This window comes from Nerophis lumbriciformis, linkage group LG06 (genome assembly GCF_033978685.3).
Source record: "Nerophis lumbriciformis linkage group LG06, RoL_Nlum_v2.1, whole genome shotgun sequence".
In the NCBI taxonomy this organism is placed as follows: Eukaryota; Metazoa; Chordata; class Actinopteri; order Syngnathiformes; family Syngnathidae; genus Nerophis; species Nerophis lumbriciformis.
The window spans coordinates 35,745,966-35,768,194 of NC_084553.2; the positions used below are offsets into that span (position 1 = coordinate 35,745,966).

The following is a 22,229-nucleotide window of genomic DNA, read 5'->3' on the forward strand; positions in this document are numbered from 1 at the left end:
AGTACCGGTATTGCTTTTCCGTTTTGCCTATGATGCCACAACAAAAGAAGGCATCTTTGCAGCTTTTTATACATCAACAGCCCAGTTCTTGTTCTACCTGATGCTGTAATATTGGCACAGATTACAAATATTATGTGTCTAATGGCAATGCTGATGTTAAATAGCAGACAGCATCAACAAAATGATGTTAGATTTCCCCCCTCATCATAAAACTACGACCAATAAGGTCTCGAAATTGCTGCATTGGATGCGGCTCCAAAGCAAAGCAAAGACTGGTATAAGAGAGTTGTTTTGAAGGAAATTTAGGATGGAGAATGGAAAGAAAACTTTCGAATGTCTCAAAGTTCATTCAATAAGCTCTGTGGATTTATGGAAGGAGTTTTAAGTCTGAAGGAAAAGACTGTTTGTGTTCTGTACAAGCTTTCCAGTTGTGTGGAATACAAAGTTATTGCTAACTAGTTTGTAGTGCACAAATTCAGCGTGAAGAGGTTTGTTTACGCTTTCTTGTTTGCCTAATATACCTGCCTTGTTGTCTTCCATCTCAGTCGTATTTGTTCGGCAGTTTGAATAAAGCCGGCATTCTCCATTTCCTTGGCTACCTTCTTAAATAAATCTGTTTCTTTTTTTTCTCCCATTGATGCACTTCAAAATGTTCTGTTTCTTCAATTTGTGAAGCAAATAAACACCTTCTTAAATAAATCTGTTTCTTTTTTTTCTCCCATTGATGCACTTCAAAATGTTCTGTTTCTTCAATTTGTGAAGCAAATAAACAGTCTCCTCTACATTCCAGTTTGTGTCTGTTTTTAGTCAATGCTTTTATTGAACGGGATCCAGTTTCGGGTTATATCCCGCACTTTCAGACTGGTGCATGTGCAATACGAAGAGTCCTCAACGGCAGCCCAAACTCACTCAAGAGATCTGGTTTTCAATCGCATAATCTAGGCGTGGTAGTCCGACTTTTCAAAAGCCAAACACGATCAGATTAAGGTGTTTCCATGGGTTATAGAATGCTTCTTTTGAGCTGAATTATTTAAAAAATTTGACCAATTTAGTGCATGGAAACGTAGTCAATAACTAGAGTGGAAACGTATCGGCGCCGGTGGCATTTAGGAGTCAGTTATTATTTAACTGTTTTTAGGATACAATGATATGAATTGTTTTGTTCCATTGGTAAGTTTGTCATGGCGACCTGTGTATAGTGGCCAGTTGGCTACTGTTTCAGTTTCCTCTGAGTGATCGCTATGTACAGGTTTGACTGTACATCCCCTTCTTCCACACCTAACTTTCGCTGTTTCATTTACACTCTGCTGGTTTCCTCTCAGTGTTTTATATTCCAAAGGTACTTTCTCACCTATTATCTTACTTCCTTTTTCAGTCAACCTCACACCTCCTATTTTTGGCATCTTTATTCTATTCTATGAGCCCATCTGAGATTTCAAACTCCAAGGTGTCTCCTACTGAAGCGAGAATGTTCTGCCCAAATATCCCTAAAGCAGCTTTATTACATGCTGCCTGGTTGCTGCCAAATTAGATTTTCATTTTGACACTAGCGGTGCTTTACTTGGGACTGAGGTCAAATCTATTTCAAAGGTGTTGAGTGAGCTCACCTTACCCTGACCCAAGAAAGGTAAAAAATTAATTGGTCATAAAAGACTCAGTGTTAGTGCAATGCGCACTATGGAGGTCGAGTTGTCACGTAGGGTGCAGCATGGCACACGGCAGCTTTGCTGGCAAGCTTTGAGGAGATAGGAGAAAGCCGCTCAGCATAAGCCCTGATCAGTCTGGTCCTGGGGAGACACTGTTAGGGTTGGCAAAATCTCAGATATGTCCTCCCTTTACGGCACAAAGAGCGTTCTCAAAAAAATATACTTTAAAATAACTTGTTGTAGTCATAATCTCTTTAATCTCCATTTTTACATCTCCAAAGATGAATGTTCCAATCAGTCTTTTTTAACTTTGGTCAAGTTGTATTTTTCTTTTTTTTACAATTCTTCTTTGGCAAGATTTAGACAACAACTTTAAACATGGGTACTAATCTGTGAAATGCCAATAATTGTTTCAGTATCTTGGTATGAAATAGCATGCAGTCATCAACAATAACCAACAGAAACCTAAACAATAAAAAAAAAATACTGCATCAAATGGAAACTCAAAACCACTGTGGACTGTCAAATTTGGAAAGTTGCATGGAGAGTGGAAAAGTCAAAACCTCAAGACACACAAAAAGAAGTGGAAAATAACATCAGCAAGTTAGAAATGGAGGATGTGATGTTTCACAGACCCACACATGGACAATATAATGGGTGGGCCGAACCAACAATTTTATAGTTGTTCTTTCCCCAGGTTTGAATGGAGGTAACGTCCATAAAACATCAAAGATAACGACTGAATGAGACAACAATTGTACAATGTAGTAAATAAATAAACCCCAAAATTGAGGTGTTTGCTTACCTGGTCATACTCTAGGGCCCCGGGGTAAAGGGGCCAGCCCAGAAAAAGCTCAGCTATCACACAGCCTAGGGACCACATGTCTATGGCTTCACAAAATGGCAATCCCAAAATAATCTCCGGAGCCCTGTAGAAACATACAAAAAAACATTAAGTATTCACAATAAGTAATATCATGAAATTCCCCATGACGGTGTCAGATAGGTTTGCATGAGTCGGAAATGTCATGGATCATGCCGCAAGGCAGAGTAGCCATGCTTCAGCAAGCCGATCCAGTGGGTTAGGAGGTCGGCGAGGTTGGAGAAGAGCGCTTTGACAGGCTATTATAACTCCCGTTTCCTGACAAAAAAGCACCGTTACTATTATTTTTATTTAATATGGTGTTCTTCTGGTTACTGCAAGTGAATCATTGGCGGTTAGTTGTAAACAGAAATTATGTCGTTTTGGCTGTCCCTTCACACTATTATGTTATAGCACTTAAAAACAAAACCTAGGCCTTGTAGTGGATGTTTTTGAAACAGTTACCGTTTTACCAGTCATCAGTGTTAATGGAAGGCATGTGCAGGTGTGTTAAGTATTCAGGAACAACAAAAAGAACAATGGTTGTCCGCAAGCATTGTAATTTCTTAAATTAATTACACAGGCTAAGACAAACATATCCCAACATGGGGTAATCCAATCCAACGGTTTTGGATTACCTGCCTGTTATAAATAGTCACAGTTTTTTTTGTCATTTGTGGAATATGTCCTGTCCATCATTAACATTTTTACAAGAGTTTGGTGTAAAACCTAGTACCAGAAAATATATATTCACACTGCAGGAATGTGAAAGTATTACGGTAAGCGATTAACCTAAAGCCGTTTCTCTTCAAACAGGTTTGATTACATGGTAAAAACAAATGCTAGGCCAGTACACAACATGGCAGTAAAAATTAAACTGGGAGACATGCCAACAATTTTAATCTTGCTGGTCTGAGGGGAGGATTTTCTGGAGGATAAAGCTCGCAGCCGTGGGCGTGTTGCGCGGTCCCCCCCGTAGGATACACTTCCAGTCAAAAATACTTGGCAGGAAAAGTGGGGGCTACCTTTTCAGCTGTGAGGTTGTTGCAACCCAAGCCTCATTACTGTCCAGTGAAACCAAATCCATTTTCCATCCTGAACATATGACGTACAAACTGTGCTGCTGAATGCAGGGAAGCATAGAGCTCACGACGCCCAGGCTGTGTGCAAAAGTCACACATGAAATGCATTGATATATGCAGTGCATCTGGAAAGTATTCACAGCGCTTCACTTTTTCCACATTTTGTTATATTACAGCCTTATTCCAAAATAGAATAAATTATTTTTTTGTCCTCAATATTCTACACACAGTAGTACCCCATAATCACAATGTGAAAAAAAGTTTTTCTTTTTTAAAAATTGTTGCAAATGTACTAAAAAATAAAAAATAAGAAATAAAATGTACGGTATTTTTCGGACTATACGCCGCACTTAAAATCCTTTAATTTTCGCCATTTGGCCCTACAACTCGGTGTGCCTAATGTACGTAATAATTCCGGTTGTGTTTACCGACCTCCAAGCTATTTAATTTGGTGCATTGTGTAATGATAAGTGTGACCAGTAGATGGCAGTCACACATAATAAATACGTGTAGACTGCAAAAGACGCCAGCAAACACCACCAAAATTTTAAATGTTCCATTGAGAATATAGAACATTACACATGGCGTGTGTTTTAGTACGGCTTTGGTAAGCTATGAAGCCGCACCGCTTGATGGATTGTCGCAGCATTACGGCTACCGTAGTCAGAGGTGCTGTGCTTCAACATACGGGTATAATTATGGTGTGTGTATCAGGACTGAAAAATGGCACCAATTAGCAGACATTATCTGGAATTTTGTTTCGCAATATTATGCAAAACTAACTTTTCTTACCTTCTGGTACCTACTGATGTGTATTTGGGATCTGCATAAGTCCTGATAATTTGCACGCGTCCGCCATTGTAGTCTGTGACGACCCGTAGTCGATAAACTTCTTCTTTTTCCTTTATCTTCTTGTTATGGACTAGTTGTGGAAGTGCTTAAAACTACCGGTGCAGTGAGTTTACATAATTCACCCACGGAACTTTTGTTATAGAGAGTTCCGGTCGGACGTTTTTTCAGGGGAAACATTTCCGGCGTTGTTGTTGCACTAGTAAGCCACGGATGAGGAGATGCTGCTCCGTTATTGATTTAAGTAAAGTCTGAACGTCATTAAAACAGTTAGATACATCTTTTGACACTTCTTCGACTCCCATTTTTGGAAAATGTTTACAAAGGAATAGCTTCCGTCTGGCCACTCTACCACACAGGCCTGATTAGTGAATTGCTGCAGAGATGGTTGTCCTTCTGTAAGGATCTCCTATCTCCACAGAAGAATGCTGTAGCTCTGACTAAGTGACCATCGGCTTCTTGGTCACCTCCCTGACTACGGCCCTTCTACCCTGATCGCTCAGTTTAGACGATTGGCCAGCACTTGGAAGAGTCCTGGTGGTTTCAAACGTCTTTCATTTACGGATGATGGAGGCCACTGTGCTCATTGTGACCTTCAAGACAGCGGATATTTTCTGTACCCTCCCCAGATTTGTGCCTCGAGACAATCCTGTCTCGGAGATCTACAGATAGTTCTCCTTCAACTTCATTCTTGGTTTGTGCTCTGCCATGCACTGTCAAGAGTGGGATCTTATATAGACAGGTGTGTGCCTTTCCAAATCACGCCCAACCAATTGAATGTACCACAGGTGGACTCTAATTAAGCTGTAGGAACATCTCAAGGATGATCAGTTGTTAGCTGTTAGCTGCTACTTTGTCAGCAGGGGCACCACCGTTTGTGATCTGCATGGAAAGGCATTCATTATGCGGCAATGGTGATCACATACTTTTTCAAGAAATGTGGCCGATACTGATCGGTGGCCGTAAGAGTCAGAATATTCCTAATAACTATGATTGCCTCTCACACATAATGGTGACATGATCTGCACATTTGAAAACCATATTGCACATCTCACTTTGTTTCATATGGCATGTTTTAAAAAATAATGTTTTTTTATGAGTTGAGGGAGAGCAAACTGTAGAATATTGTACAAATTGCATGCTCCTCGTTTGAATCATAGTCCTATAATGGATTAATGACATACAAACTATGTATCTTAAAATGAGGAAACCTGTGATTTGCTCACATCCTAAATACATTAAAATGTAATGTGTTTTAATTTAATGACAAAGTTTGGAGGTATTGAACATTTATTTTTCATGATTACTTTGTAACTGCAGACACCTAATGCTTTGAATTACACCGAAATACTTCAAAGTAAGTTATGCATAAAGTCTTAAGAACTAATTCATATTCATGCCTTCTGTCTGACAGCTGGTTAGCGTTAACTCCCAAACAGTGAAGATGTCCTGTACAGAACATAATCTCTGCAATGTTCTAAAACAACTCAAGTGGTTTCAGCTTTCATAACCAGTTTAAGTACACATGTAAGCACTAAGAAATAAAAAAAAACTAGCTCTGTCAGTTTTGGTAATCTTATATGGTGTGCGCCTCTTGTACAGTAATACAGTTTTGTTGTGACATGTCACAGCCAACATGGCAACTGGGGGCCCGAAGTCATGACAGACCCATAAACTGTGTCAGTCATGTATGTCGCGCAGCTATTCTTGTTTCTATTTACAGAACTTTAAGTTAGGCTGTTACCTCACACCCCATAAAGAGTGCCTTCATCCTCCCTGCTCTGTCCTATCAGGGAGGACTGACATGTAATAATAACAGCAAATAAGGGTGGCAACACATAATGGAGGGCTATTGTTGTTTTGCGCTTACGTGGGCCTTCACACAGCTTGTTCTGATAAATACACTATTTTGGGACACACACAAGTTTACATAGGCTCCCACTAAGACAACGTAGCAACATGAGATCCCATGATAGAAGCAGGAGACTTTACTGCCCAACACTTCCATGAAGTGCAATTCCAAACATATGCACAAACTCAGGTCATTCTGCATTATTAAGTGGAACACAAGCAGCAGTTGCGCTCTGATCTGCTGAGGCTTTGGATTAAGGGTACAGGCCTTAGGGCGTGTGTGGCCAATGTAAACCTCTTAATGTGCTGACATGGAGCCAAAGTTAAAGAAAGGTTTTTGTCCTAGTTCAGATGGGCTGTGTTTTCCCTCTAGAGTCCTTGGCTTTTGAATGGAAAGATAATGGACCCATTCACCTCAAAAGAACCGGTGCATGTATACCACATTATATGCGGAACTTCGTGTTCCATTGGGACCATTTTGTGCACTCAGATTTGCTGAGTCTGTCAATTTTATGTTCTCCAATCTCCTGTTTGTCTAGACAAATCCACTACAGGGGGTTCATGTCTTTCTAATTTTGATTGTTAACAGCATTAGAAATACACTTAACAAAAGGTGGGACATGAGCAAAGAGGGAATCCATTTCATATTGGCTTGACCCTGCAGAATGTGCAACTTTTTGACTCATGCTCAACAGTTATCATTAATAACTGGCAGAAAGAATGACTACCTGAATTACACTACAAGTTTCCATGTGCTTGTGTGTAAACAAGACTATCGACTATTGTTCTCAGTGATTTTTGTTACGTTAATGATGCAAGGTGGATAGCTGGCGATAAAAGATCACAATATACAACACTTCCAGGTTGAGTGCCCATGCAGGATCAAATACACTGATGAAACCCACTACTTCAAACCATACTTGAGCACATCACCAAGTGCTCACATTATACAAACAATCCGTATTTTGGTTATCAAGCAAATTGAGACATGGTACAAATTGCCGAGTGCGAGCATGTCTTAAAACTGCATCTTGGTATTTTCTAGTGCATTGCTGACATTTTCTGTAATTTTTAAGTGAATAATTTATAAATATTAATGAGAAGCTTTAGGCGTATGTAATATGCAGGAGGCGGTATTTGTGAGGAGTAGACTTTGATGCTAAACTGCTAATCCAAATGAAGAATGTGTAAACGTGGCAAAAGTTTGCACTCCACTGACTGCCATTCTGGTTCATTAGTAGTTAGCAGGGATGTGAGCACCCTTTGAGAAAAAAAAAGAGGAAAACAGAGGAAAAATAGAGCAATATTTCTATCAGCACAAAGTGCTGCTACGCAAACCTCAGCAGAACATTTTGAAAATCCAGACTACATCTCCTGCAATTGGGTGCATTTCTAGACTACAATATATTTTACATTTAGATTTATTCTCATCTACCAATCTATTTGGCTGTCTTTTTTACCCTTACATGTCACATGTAATGTACCACAGAATTTTTAGGTTTTTTTAGAAGATACTTTACTAACATTATTATCATTTAAAATCTAATGTAACATGTAAAATGTTTCCCATTAGGCAACTCTTATCCTGTAGCTGCGCCCCTCGGGTCATTACTTCCAGTGTTGTGACCTCTGTTTACGTAAAAAATATACCTTTTTGCTGGCTACTAATAAATACTCAAGTACTACAAATGGTTTGGAACCAACAGTGTTCGGATTGTAATCATCCAAATATGATTAGCAGCAAAGCAGACAGCCGTCAACGTTGTGGCTCGGAGAGCCAACGGAGGCAACAACAAGTAAGATCGCTAGACTGTTAACTAGCGAGCTTGCTGCGGTGCTCCTGATCATCTCCCCTGCCACTCAAGCAACCGTTCAAAACATTTTGTGTAGATCATATTTTCATTGATATTTATCTTTTTATAAATAAAAATAAATATTTAAAAACGTGTTGTTTTTTTTATTTCACATGCCTGAGTTTGACTTTGACCAGTTGGAAGGCTCCTTTTCTGTAAAATGTTTTCATAGTCTGTTCACAGTTGATTTCCTTTGTATACACTGTTAGTTTAATTAGTGTTCAGTTGGTTTAACTATTGATCATATTTTACATTTATTATATGATGTATCTGATAGTTACATTAAACTATACGAACACAGTTTTTTCGTCCTTAGCAAAACCTGTATTTGTGGTTGTCGGCAATATGAATGAAGTCATGATAGGGCTAACTCCGAACTATTCTTTAGCCATGTTTTGTTCTGGAGCCATTCATTTATCAATCAATCAAAGTTTACTTATATAGCCCTAAATCACGAGTGTCTCAAAGGGCTGCACAAGCCACAACGACATCCTCGGCTCAGATCCCACATCAGGGCAAGAAAAAAAAAAAACTCAACCCAATTTGTGAAACAATTCCCTTTTGAATGCGAAGCTGATCTATGCAATTTCCACTTTTTATATTATTACATTTGCACTGTTTGTTAAAGGGGAACTGCCTTTTTTTTGCGTATCATTCACAAATTCTATGTAAAATACAAACATGTTTTTTTCTTTTCTTTATGCAATCTAACTTATAATATATGACAAGTAATGGGAGCACACTATTTCAGCCATAAAGCCCTCCATTTACATCTCCATCCATCCATCTTGTGACCAAATATTAACCAAGTATGAGCAATATTGCAATTATAAGCACTAACGCCAAGAAACTACTTTTTTGCAGCTTTATTGACATACTGAGCTGGTGACCTGCTGCGTCTCATCTGAGTTGGTAAAAGTTAATTCTATATTATACATATGGCCTCTCACCTGTATAGTAGAAGGTTGTGGACATATAACGAGAAGATGGTCAACTTTAACGTTCTAATTTGACTGAAAAATGGCAAGAAAAGATACAAAAAGACACTTGTTTTTTTTATTATTTTTTTTACCTGCGTGAGTATTAATTTTTCATCAAAATGGGAAGATATGAACATCCCATTCGGCGGCATCCAAGTGATTGTTTAATTATGTTCGTAGTTTGCATTTATTATTTAGTTGGCTCTCATTAAGTCTGCCATGAGTAGTAGTGTTGTTGTTGTTGTTGAAGGAAATAGCAAATGCTGTGATGCATCTGTGCAATGTATGTGCTGCCGTATGACTAAAATGACCAAAACACGTAAATATCACATTTTATAATTAATGTGCTTGTTACTACATTACATATATACTTACAGCATGTATATAAAAACTGGATGGAGGTCTTTTAATGTTTTTTAAACGCTATATGAGCGCAATAGACCCAATGTTGTAATGACTCCCATTACCTCCATTGTTAGCTGACTTTTGCTAGCGTTTTTTACAAGTTAGAATGCATACAAAAAGTTATTGTCTCACATAAGGATTGTGAATAATAGGCAAAATGCAGTTCGCTCTTTAAGCTACCAACCTAGTCATGAAAGAGAAACATAGGCATTTATTGTGAAATACATTGTCTGCTTAATATGGTATTAATGATAATTCAGGTTTCATAGTAAAGCAAGAATGTTGCCTAACATTTTTAAAAGTATAATGGAATTTAACTGCTATGCCTGTTAAAATGGCTTTGACTGCCAAAAAACACAAACAACTGTTGTGACTGATCATATGATTGCATGGAAACTCGTTTCAAACAATCGAATGTCACTGTCCATATTCTATTTCAACAATATAATTTTTAACACGGGTTTGACTTCCCCAATTTTCCTCTACAAACCTGAGTTCTAAATTATGAGCTCAAACCAAGTGGCTTCTGGAATCCAACTCTGCAAATTCCCAAAGGTGAGTCCGACTCCTGAAATGTATGTAAAATGCGCAAGATGTTGAGTGTAGCATAAACATTGCATCTATTAGCTTAGATGCTTACAAAATACATATATCTAACATTGTATGTTGGAATTAGAACAGATGACTAAAAAACGTACTGTTATGTCAAGCTGTTTTTGTATTTTCTTCTGACTGCTTCATCATCTTTAGAATCATGAGCTCTTTTAAGCAATCCTTAAACTTACTGCTCCCTCAAAGAATGCTCTGTGCGAGGCATCTACAAAGCAGGCAAAGTTTGTGTTTTGATTCCAGGAACAACGTACATAGTATAGGGCAATGGCGATTGAAGGGTGCAAGGGGAGTTCGGCTTCTCCTAAACTGTCAAAACAATGACTATCTGGCGTTTGAAGGGTGCAAGGAAAGTATGGCTTCAACCTAAACTGTCAACACAATGACTATCAAATATGTACTGTTGTGTTTACATTTCATTGACGAAATATGGGTTGGAACACGTTCAACTTTTGTTGAAAATAAGCTACTTATCACGGGTCACGACTTTCTTCTCATTCCTTCCTGCAGTGCCACAGTATGTTCATCCAAATACCTCAATGGGGAAGCATAGACTGGGTTGTTCCAATCCAGGTAAACTATACAGACTTTAGATAAATGCCCAGTTTTGTCTTGCTTATCAGACACTCTGTGTCTCCGGAAGTCTATGGAGCATTGGGCTGGCCTCGGCAGGCCTGGACACTGGGCTTCTGCATAATGATTTGATGACCTGTCTGAAGCTGAATCCCTTTTTGATTGACAGAAAATTAGCAAATCATCCATCCATCCATCCATTTTCTACCGCTGATTCCCTTCGCGGTCGAGGGGGGCGCTGGAGCCTATCTCAGCTACAATCGGGCAGAAGGCGGGGTACACCCTGGACAAGTCGCCACATCATCACAGGGCCAACACAGATAGACAACATTCACACTCACATTCACACACTAGGGCCAATTTAGTGTTGCCAATCAACCTATCCCCAGGTGCATGCCTTTGAAGGTGGGAGGAAGCCGGAGTACCCGGAGGGAACCCACGCAGTCACGGGGAGAACATGCAAACTCCACACAGAAAGATCCCGAGGCTGGGATTGAACTCACGACTACTCAGGACCTTCGTATTGTGAGGCAGACGCACTAACCCTTCTTCCACCGTGCTGCCTTAGCAAATCAGCAATTTTGAAATATAAAATTACAACCACAGCATTTTTCAAGTTCTATTCTGATATTCCAATTTAATCTGGAGACTTTTCTAAATTATTTTAGGCCTTTTCCACCAAAAGTTCAGGAACTTTAAGTTGTTGGAACCTTTAGTTCACAGTCCGGGGTAGTTTATACAAAACAGGCTAAAGGCATATGGATGAGTGATGGAGAATGTTTCTACATTGATACCATGTAAATAAACATAACAACCACAGCATTTTTCAAGTTTTATTCTGATATTTCAATTTAATCTGGAGACTTTTCTAAATTATTTTAGGCCTTTTCCACCAAAAGTTCAGGAACTTTAAGTTGTTGGAACCTTTAGTTCACAGTCCGGGGTAGTTTATACAAATCAGGCTAAAGGCATATGGATGAGTGATGGAGTATGTTTCTACATTGATACCGTGTAAATAAACATACAATAATAGGCCATATTTATTTTACTATAGTGTAAGTAAAAAACAAAGCAATGAGATACAAAATGTACCAAATTTTACATAAAAAGTCAGGCTTCCCCTCAGTAAATGATGAATTCATGAGGGACAGGCGAAACATGAGCTAGAAAATATATTTTCTTAATTGTAGCCAACTTTATTTCTGTTACTAAACATATGAAAATAGAGCAACATATTGATAGGAATGGTGTCGCTAAAGCTCTGGGATGACAGAGATGACAAGCAGCTGCTCTCTTCACTTCCTGCCCTACAAAAGTACAGCTAAATACAATCTATTCTATTTTCAGCAACTTCCTCAAACAACAAAAAGTCATAACTGTCATTGGCAAGTATTTTTCAACCAGGTTTTAATGTGAATTCCTGCTCAGACTGTAGACACAGTCAATGGAATGGGGGGGCAAACGTACTGCCCACGGGCCGTATCACAGGCTTAATCCGGCCCGCAAGATCTGTTTGCTAAATATAAAAATGAGCTGCATTTTTTTTAATGAAAGAAACTGCTGTTATAAATGTGTCTACTGGATGTCGCAATAGCAATTCAAATGTAACCCATGTCACACATGACAGTGTTTAAAGATGACTTGTCAGCGCGGGTGCAAGCAATCAGCTGCTCCTGTTGTGGCTGGCAGCAGATGGCAGCAGTATCAATGCTCAATACCGTCTTTCATTGTAAATCATCCACTCAACAAAATGGTAAGATGCAAAGACTTAAGTCAACTTCACCATCATCTTTTTAGTTAAGAGTTCCATGCAGCGCTTGCAAATGGATAAATGCACGATGCGCACCCTGAACTCCATTGTAAAAATGTGTGTTTCAACATTTGTAGTGTTTGTTCTATTTTATGTTATGCTATAATCTACTATGTTCTCATTGGTTAAGTTTGTAGTAATGTTTACCTGATTTTGGCTATGGTGTCATTTTGATAATAGTTTTTGTTTATATTATAATGGTAACATTTGAATGAAGATAAATTACCTACTCAGTGGCCTAGTGGTTAGAGTGTCCGCCCTGAGATCGGTAGGTTGTGGGTTCAAACCCCGGCCGAGTCATACCAAAGACTATAAAAATGGGACCCATTACCTCCCTGCTTGGCACTCAGTATCAAGGGTTGGAATTGGGGGTTAAATCACCAAAAATGATTCCCGGGCGCGGCCACCGCTGCTGCCCACTGCTCCCCTCACCTCCCAGGGGGTGATCAAGGGTGATGGGTCAAATGCAGAGAATAATTTCGCCACACCTAGTGTGTGTGTGACAATCATTGGTACTTTAACTTTTAACTTTAACTTTAATGTGCTGCGGCAGTTGCAAATTTCACCAATGCGGTGGTTTGAGGAAACACTTATTGCTTTTCCAAACGTCTTTAATGGTGAACTGCTAACATGAGGATACTAAACAGGAAATGCTTAAAGTTCAATTTCTTTGTAGATACACTGAGATTAAGTCTAAATTCATTATGTTCTTCATGGTGTTTTTGAAATTGTATACATTTTTCCCTCAGATTTTTTAACTAACTAGAAGTGTTTTGCCAAGAGGATTATTTGTGATTTTTTTTAATTTTGGGCCAAAGTAAGACAAAAAAAACAATCTGAAGTTGTCTTTATTTTTAAGTTTCAATGCCATGATTTTACCAATCTGGCCCGTGTGGGAATAAAATGAGTTTGACACCCATAGTTTAGAGTGTCTCTGTGAAATTTTGTCTACGGTTGCCTAGAACAAGGTTCTTAATCTTTTTGACTACAGGGCACAACTTTTCCTGGTCACTTTAAGGCCAGTTTTCAATTATTGTGTTTTCTGGTTACAACATGATTAGGATAGGATTAGGATGTGATATACAGTATGTAATTAAATGCTATTGTGTGGTGTGTATCAGCAACTTTTTACATGTCTTAATTTACTTTCCTTCCTAGAGTATGTTTCACTTGTTCGTTGTGCAAAAAAGTGAAAAATATTTAAAGGCAGCGCTAAAGCCCTTATTGTAAACAAGTCAGCACGACCTCCTTCATGATGGCAGTCACTCATGTATGAGAAAAGAAAGGTGAAATCATTGTTATATCACTTGCATGGAAAAGAGGGCCGTTTTTCAGTGTATACTGGTCTTTTTATACAGCATAAGTGGTCTTCCAGTGAAGATTAGTAACATACTGTATTAATTACATCAAACAATTTTGTAGTGGTGTGTAGCCTTGTTTCCTCAAAAACACAATGCACTACAACCTTATGAAATATACAAGCCTTACTTTCCAGGAATCTTTCAGTTCTAACAAACATTCTACTGCAATGCATAATGTATTACTTATGCAATGCAGCCGTTTAGAGAAGAGTATTTAGGCAAGGCTAATTTCCTCTGGTGTTTTCCTGCTTCCCAAGTAATAACATTAACAAGGTTCAGTGGTAAATTGTACTGTTTTTATTTTGTTTGGTGCCAATGGTGTCAGTACAAACTAGGGCTGCGATGATAAATCAGTTAAAGCGACTAATTTGATTAGAAAAAATCTTCCATTTATATATTGTTGCTTTGATTAATCGTTCGTAGAAAATAAAATCCAGACTGTGAGGAGGGCTCGGAACCCGAAACTTTAAAAATGCTAACATAGTTTCTGCACAAAAGCTGCAGTGTGTGCTGTAATCTGTGTTGCAGCGAGCGGCAGAGAGTTTTTTTTTTTTTCATTAATACGCACATGTTAAAAGTGCAATTTCAATGTTGATCATGTGAATTTTACTGAAAAAAAAGAATAAAGGTTATGGTAAGTACACAAATGATTGGTTATTTCAATTATTTTACCTAAAATACAAATTCAGGTTTTTAAATGTGTTTTATCAGATTACTCAATTAATCGAACAAACTAATCGATAGGGAACTCAATTATTAAAGTAATCAATAGCTGTTGTCTTAGTGCAAACACACAAAAGCGAACCAAAAATATTAATAAGTATGGACTTTGCACATTTAGTTGGTATTTTAGGTTCCTGCAAGGTCTTGGGGGAACAAACAAGACATTTCCAATGCAAACACCTACAGTTGTTGAAAGGGGGTGGAATGTGAAGTCACATCCCAAATTAAAAAGATTGCAGCGCTAATAACAACATATAACACAATATAATGATGTATGTATGATGTATGTGGTAATTCGTGTAAGTAACTTCCACTTCCACTTTATTTGTAATGTACATTTAAACAACAGAAATGTTTCCAAAGTGCTGCACAACAATATTAAAAGCAATATTCAAATATTATCCTTAGCTCCACCAATGACTGAATAAAAAAAAATAAAAAATGAATATAAAACCAATATAAAAACAATATAAAAATAAATATGATTAAAAACGATTTCAAAGGGTAAAACCAATTAAAACAAGAAATAGAAATCAAAATTTAAAAAACACAGAGGACCACACAACTCACGTAGTGTTAAAAGCCAAAGAATAAAAGTGGGTCTCAAGACGAGACTTAAAAGACTCCACTGTGGGAGCAGTTCGAACATGGAGGGGCAGAGTGTTCCAGAGCTTAGGGCCGACCACAGAGAAGGCCCTGTCTCCCCTGGTTTTAAGTCTCGTCTTGGGCACCACGAGCTGGAGCTGGCTCTCGGACCTCAAAGCGCGCGCAGGAGTGTAAATTTGGATGAGGTCCGAGATATAATGAGGTGCCAGTCCATGTAAAGCTTTAAAAGCAAACAGCAAGGTTTTAAAATCAATTCTAAAATGAACAGAGAGCCAGTGCAAACTCTCAAGAATTGGGGTTATATGCTTGCGTTTCCTGACCCCGCGTTCTGGACTAACTGCAAACAGGAGAGAGCTTTTTGGCTAATGCCAGCATAAAGTGCATTGCAGTAGTCCAGGCGACTTGAAATAAAAGCATGCACGACTTGTTCAAAAAGGTTAAAAGATAAAAACGTTTTTACTTTTGCTAAAAGACGAAGATGATAAAAACACGATTTTTAAAACGCCATTGACTTGTTTGTCAAGTTTAAAATTGCTGTCTACAGTGACGCCAAGGCTGGTAACCAAACAATGTTAAATTAACGATTGCATACATTTCTACAAAATAATATCCATAAATCATTTTGGTAATTAAAGGATGAAACCAAAATGCAAAGATTAAATCCCTTCCAATTACATAACAGAATTTCTTTCCCAGGCTATAGGGTCTGAAAAATGTGCCCCAATAAACACAGTGAAGTTTTTTTTTTCTAAGTGCAAGTGGTATGCAGCTCCTTCCCTGGCAGGATGTTGTGCAGCATGGGAGACATTTCCTTGTTTTGCTTGAGGAAGGACATTTTTAACCCAACAGTTTTACCACCAAACGATACTGGCTGCAGCTGCATTAAAATGAATTGTTTACTGATTTGTACTCACCTATAGTACCGAGACTGGAGGTACGTGGAGCAGACCGCTTTGGACACATGGCTGGCTGAGCCAAAGTCTATCACCTTCACCCTGTAGGGTTGCCTCACTGGATCCACAAGCATAATGTTCTCAGGTTTTAGGTCTGCATGAATGAGACCCATCCCCTTCAGCTTTTTCAGAGCTGTGGCCACCTGCTGTAGCACGGGTCTGATTACTTTCAATGGCAGTGGGCTGAACTTGTTCTGCTTCAGAAAATCATACAGGTTCTGCTCGAGCATCTCAAACACCAAACAGGTGTGGCTGCGGTGTTGGAAGCATTCAAAGGCTCGCACCAGGTTGTGCTCATCTGCGTTCTCCCCGCTCAGACGTGCGAGGATGCCTACTTCTATTTGACCCTGTCGTGCGTATGAAGGATGGTTCTTCAGGATCTTGATGGCCACAACCTCGCCCGTGCCTCTTTTCCAGCACTTTACAACCTGGCCGAATGTGCCACGTCCCAAGAAACCCAGCACTTCGTAAGTATTCTTCAGGGAGCAAAGAACCTCATGCTGTACTACCTGATAGTCCCCATCACATGCTCTCGCTGCCCCTGCTGCAGCCTGTTTGGAAGGCCCCCCTCCTGCCCTCACGGTCGCAGGTGCAGTCGTTGCTGCGTTTCCTACATTCGCTGTTTGCAACATGGCGGGCAACATTGACAGTTCCTCCACAATCTGCATGGTGCTCCCTCGGTTATCCAGCTCCTCACTTTTACGTTTCTGTCCACATCGCTGGGAGCTGTCAGCCGAGTTCAAACCTTCACCGTCTGCCTCTGTGTCACCCTCTTCCTTCTTTTCTCCACCTCCCTCACCTCCTCCACTGCAGCCCTCTCCCCTTCCCCCTCCTCCTGCTCCTGCTGCTCCACTGCTGCTCCCACTTGCTGTGTCTGCCTGCTGTTGCTGCTCCTTGTCCTGCTTGTGGACAACCCCTGCTTCCTGCCGCTGCCGGACAGCAGCTGGACCCAAACCTCCACCCCTTTTCCCGGGCTGTTGTCTTTGGACACCGCGCACCACCACAGTCTTCACAGGGTACTCTGGCCCTGCTTTCCCGCCCGTCGTCAGGTCTTGGCACAAGAACGAGCGGGCTTTTGCTGGGTGGACAATGCCAAGGTTTCGTCTGTTCAGATAAGTCGGCGGATGTGCCCTCTCATGGCACACACAGCTGCTGGGCTCAACTTTGAGTTTCTTCACACTACAAAAGGCACTTGTCTGGGTTTGATAAATGTGTGGTGGGTAAACCAAGACTTGTGAGGCCATACCTGCAAGAAAGAAGCAAAGACTTGTCATTATATCGATTGCGTTCATCATGTCTTCTCAAATAGATAGGTGCAATCTTCCTCTGTTCAGACAGTTTTTTGTGTAAGAGTTGTCAACAAGTAAGAAACATATTTTACACAAACAACCTTGTCTGAACACAAGAACATTGCACCTAACTGGGAGTCAATATTTAAATCCTTGGTATATAATCTAAAACATTAGCATTTATTTCACGAGAAAAAGTTGTAGTATGACAATGAATAATTATCCTTTCAACGCAAACGTGAACAGTCTGAGCAGTTAGAGACCTGTAGTATATTAATCAGAAAATACCATCACATTTCATAAAAACAGATAAAAGAGATGATTTCAGTGTGTTTTACTTCTTTCTCAGGAACCGACACAAACATCTGCACAATTACAATAAACTGCTCATACTGATTAGGGTTCCAAATTGTTCTACTGTTTCAGTGTTTGTGGAACTTAAAAATCTAACCAAACACAAAACTCAACAGTCATCGTGAATATTACAAATTTATTTGGTTTCGTAACAAGAGATGGGAAAAAAACATTAAAGGCTGCCTCTATGTACAATAAGCAGACCTTGATAGCATTGCTAACAATGTAGGTTGTGTCTCATACTGATAGTAGGGCTGTACGAGTAATCGATTTTAAATCGAGATCAGATTAATGAATTATGAGGAAAAATAAAAAATAAATAACATTGTCAAATACATTTTTGTCTTCATTATGTCTCGTGCCTCCAAGCGATCGTAGGCTTCTCCTTCCTGCGAGAGCGCTCTCCATAGACATTTGCCATTTATTCATTTATTTGTGGCCACAGATTCAATTTGCTGCGTCCAAAATGCATATTTTGGCTCTTCCAGTTAGCCCTTGCTGATAAACAAATTATAATGGAACTGTGGTGGCATGCATCGTAACTACGTTTCTCAACACATTTCATGCGCATCTGTTTTGCCAGATAATAAGAACTACGATAAGGGAGCTGTGTTTTATAAGTAAAAGTATGCAAGAAGGGTGCAGGATAAATATCGAATAGATAATATGAGGAATTATGACATTATACCAAGTCTGATAACGGTGAAAAATGTACAAATAATCTTTTTTTATTCTATTTTAATTTTTTCTTTTTAATCATTTCTACTGGCAAGATTACCCATACTGTGCTGTGGGTGGGTTAGGGTAAGCCAATCAATCACAAATTTAGCGTGCTTTTTGCGCCAAACGTTCTGCAAACATTTCAGCAAAAAACCTCAACCTTCAACACATCAAACCTCATCAGCCACCTGAAAGCCAGCATCACTATGTCCGTGTTTTGAAAGCCTACGAAGACGACTGTGCACCCAAATAAGCAGCCCCAAAGCCAGCCGCCAAGAAAGGTATGCACTAACTACAGTTAATGCAACCTGACTCTCGCCAGATCCTTGTAGTTCGCTGAGCTCCACACATGGGTTAGGGTTAGGGTTAACCCTAACCCTCCACTACAAGGGTCTGATGAGAGTCAGGTTACAGTTAATGTGCAAGGCGTGCAGAAAACCTCCAGAAGCACACAACCCAAACTTTCTCAGTAGTACAAAGTGCAAGGAAGAACACTTTAAATCGTGCAATACGTAAACCAGTGGTTTAAAAAAAAAAGTGGCCAAAGGGCTATTTGTAGAAAGCAGCTTTTTTATGGGCACATCGTAGAAATAAATAAAACAAAAAAACATGAAAAATAGAGCCATATAGCGTAAAGTAACATTAAAAATATAACATGTTGATACTAATAAAGAATAAAAACACAAAGATGTGTCTTTACATATAGGTATACGGTTTAGGGCTGGGCGATATGGCAAAAAAAAATTATCACAATTAATTTTTTTCATATCATACGAACTCAATTATTATGACTTTTTTTTTTTTTTAAATTAAAGGCAGATTGTCCATGCAGGAATATAGTGAGTATTGTTGCATCCCTACTATTTACTACCGCAGTATATTGTCAAAGACATTTCCGCCATGTTTGATCAATGTAATATATGCTAACAGCTGACAACTGTCATTTTGTGCTTACTAGAGGTGCAACGGCACAAGTAACCCACGCTCTGCTCCGCACCTGGTTTAAGGGCCACGGTTCTGCTTCTTTTTTGGTATGTTTTGTGGGGATAACGAGAACAACTTGTTTTCCTCTCGAAGGTATTTTGTTTTTTTGCTTGTCATCACTAACATTCTGCAGTAAACAAAGTGCCATTGGTGTACTGAATACTTTAAGACTTTTCTTTCAAGTGAACATTTACTAAACATCCATCCATCCATCCATCCATCCATCCATCCATCTTCTTCCGCTTATACGAGGTCGGGTCGCGGGGGCAGCAGCCTAAGCAGGGAAGCCCAGACTTCTCTTCCCGAGGGATCCCGAGGCGTTCCCAGGCCAGCTGGTAGACATAGTCTTCCCAGCGTGTCCTGGGTCTTCCCCGTGGCCTCTTACCGGTCGGACGTGCCCTAAACACCTCCCTAGGGAGGCGTTCGGGTGGCATCCCGACCAGATGCCCGAACCACCTCATCTGGCTCCTCTCGATGTGGAGGAGTAGCGGCTTTACTTTGAGCTCCTCCCGGATGGTAGAGCTTCTCACCCTATCTATAAGGGAGAGCCCCGCCACCCGCCGGAGGAAACTCATTTCGGCCGCTTGTACCCCTGATCTTGTCCTTTTGGTCATAACCCAAAGCTCATGACCATAGGTGAAGATGGGAACGTAGATCGACCGGTAAATTGAGAGCTTTGTCTTCCGGCTCAGCTCCTTCTTCACCACAACGGATCGATACAGCGTCCGCATTACTGAATACGCCGCACCGATCCGCCTGTCAATCTCACGATCCACTCTTCCCTCACTCGTGAACAAGACTCCGAGGTACTTGAACTCCTCCACTTGGGGCAGGGTCTCCTCCCCAACCCGGAGATGGCACTCCACCCTTTTCCGGGCGAGAACCATGGACTCGGACTTGGAGGTGCTGATTCTCATCCCAGTCGCTTCACACTCGGCTGCGAACCGATCCAGTGAGAGCCGAAGATCCTGGCCAGATGAAGCCATCAGGACCACATCATCTGCAAAAAGCAGAGACCTAATCCTGAAGCCACCAAACCGAATCCCCTCAATGCCCTGACTGCGCCTAGAAATCTGTCCATAAAAGTTATGAACAGAATCGGTGACAAAGGGCAGCCTTGGCGGAGTCCAACCCTCACTGGAAACGTGTCCGACTTACTGCCGGCAATGCGGACCAAGCTCTGACACTGATCGTACAGGGAGCGGACTGCCACAATCAGACAGTCCGATACCCCATACTCTCTGAGCACTCTCCACAGGACTTCCCGAGGGACACGGTTGAATGCCTTCTCCAAGTCCACAAAGCACATGTAGACTGGTTGGGCAAACTCCCATGCACCCTCAAAGACCCTGCTGAGAGTATAGAGCTGGTCCACAGTTCCACGACCAGGACGAAAACTGCCCTGTTCCTCCTGAATCCGAGGTTCGACTATCCGGCGTAGCCTCCTCTCCAGTACACCTGAATAAACCTTACCGGGAAGGCTGAGGAGTGTGATCCCACGAATTTACGAAACAACAATTTCAAATGGTAAAATATTTGTATTCTTTGATTACCTGTATACATCAGTGCTTCTCACCAGTGCTTTGGCAAACAGCAAGCGGTGACCCAGATTATAGAGTTTTTTTAAAACCCAACGACAGTAGTTTATAGGGCTATGAATCTTGGGGCACCACATGATTCGATTCGATTTTTGGGGTAAAGAGTCAATTCAGAATTGATTCTCGATTCAAAATGATTCTCAATTTAAAATCAATACTTTTTTTATTAACTTTGGGTGCCAGTTCTATGATTAACTAGATTCTTCCATAAAATAGATAACAGCTCTGATACATTTTTATATTACTTAAAAGAAAACTGGTTTTGTTTAATAAAATTCTACCAAAAACATTTAATCAACTCAAATACAAACAAGGCAACAACAGAATTATCCCACACTTCTCTTTTCTAAAGTAAATATGTACAGCAGATATGGGCATCTACAGCAACAATATAATTTGCCTGAGTGTCTGGACAGGACAGACAAAAAAACAGTTTTTTAAGAATTGTTACAAGTAGGAATGGCGACTCATTCGAAAATCTTTTTTGACACCCCTAGTAGCTTACATTTAATAAAAGTACATTAAAGTGCAGTTTGAATTTGAGGTACTGTAAAATAATGTGTACCAACACATACTGTAAAACAAGTTTTATGATTATTTTAGGAGCAAAATGTTTATTTATCCACAAACTCAAAGTTGATTTAGTTCAGAGAAAGGGAATATATGCAGTAGGGCTGGGCGATATATCGAATATACTCGATATATTGCGCGTTTGTCTCTGTGCGATGTAGAAAATGACTATATCGTGAGTATTCGAGTATACGTTCTCACGCAGTTGCTTTTAGCTGCGGGCATTACACTGCAGGCTTTTCTCGCTCTTTCTTGTCTCTCCTTCTCACAGAGACATAAAACAAGCGCACCTTCTTACATACGTCACAAACTGTCGCGCGTGCAACGTCATACGCCCTCGCCGAGCAGAGAGGTAGCAGCATGGGTAAAGTTAGCTGTGGCGGGTAAGGCTAGCGGAGCGGTGCGAGTGGTAATACGAGAGAGAGAAGGTGCAAATCTGGTAAAAAAATGGAGGAAGAAAAATTAATTCCAAGAAAAACATCAGGGGGTCCATCGTCTAGCGGTGGTTTGGCTTCAAGCGGAAAGATGTTGAACAGACAACCGTAATATGT

General features: G+C 40.1%; 1 protein-coding gene across 2 annotated transcripts in view; it reads right to left on the reverse strand.

Moving 5' to 3' along the window:
• Nucleotides 1–22,229, reverse strand: part of hipk3b (homeodomain interacting protein kinase 3b) — a 77,856-nt gene that overhangs the window by 21,703 nt on the left and 33,924 nt on the right. For both annotated transcript variants that reach the window (XM_061964216.1, XM_061964215.1), the window contains exons 2-3: nucleotides 16,125–17,409; nucleotides 2,452–2,575 (exon numbers count right to left, since the gene is read on the reverse strand). In XM_061964216.1, the coding sequence (XP_061820200.1) occupies nucleotides 2,452–2,575; nucleotides 16,125–17,407 (1,407 nt within the window). In that variant the 5' untranslated portion in view covers nucleotides 17,408–17,409. The remainder of the gene's footprint in view (nucleotides 1–2,451; nucleotides 2,576–16,124; nucleotides 17,410–22,229) is intronic.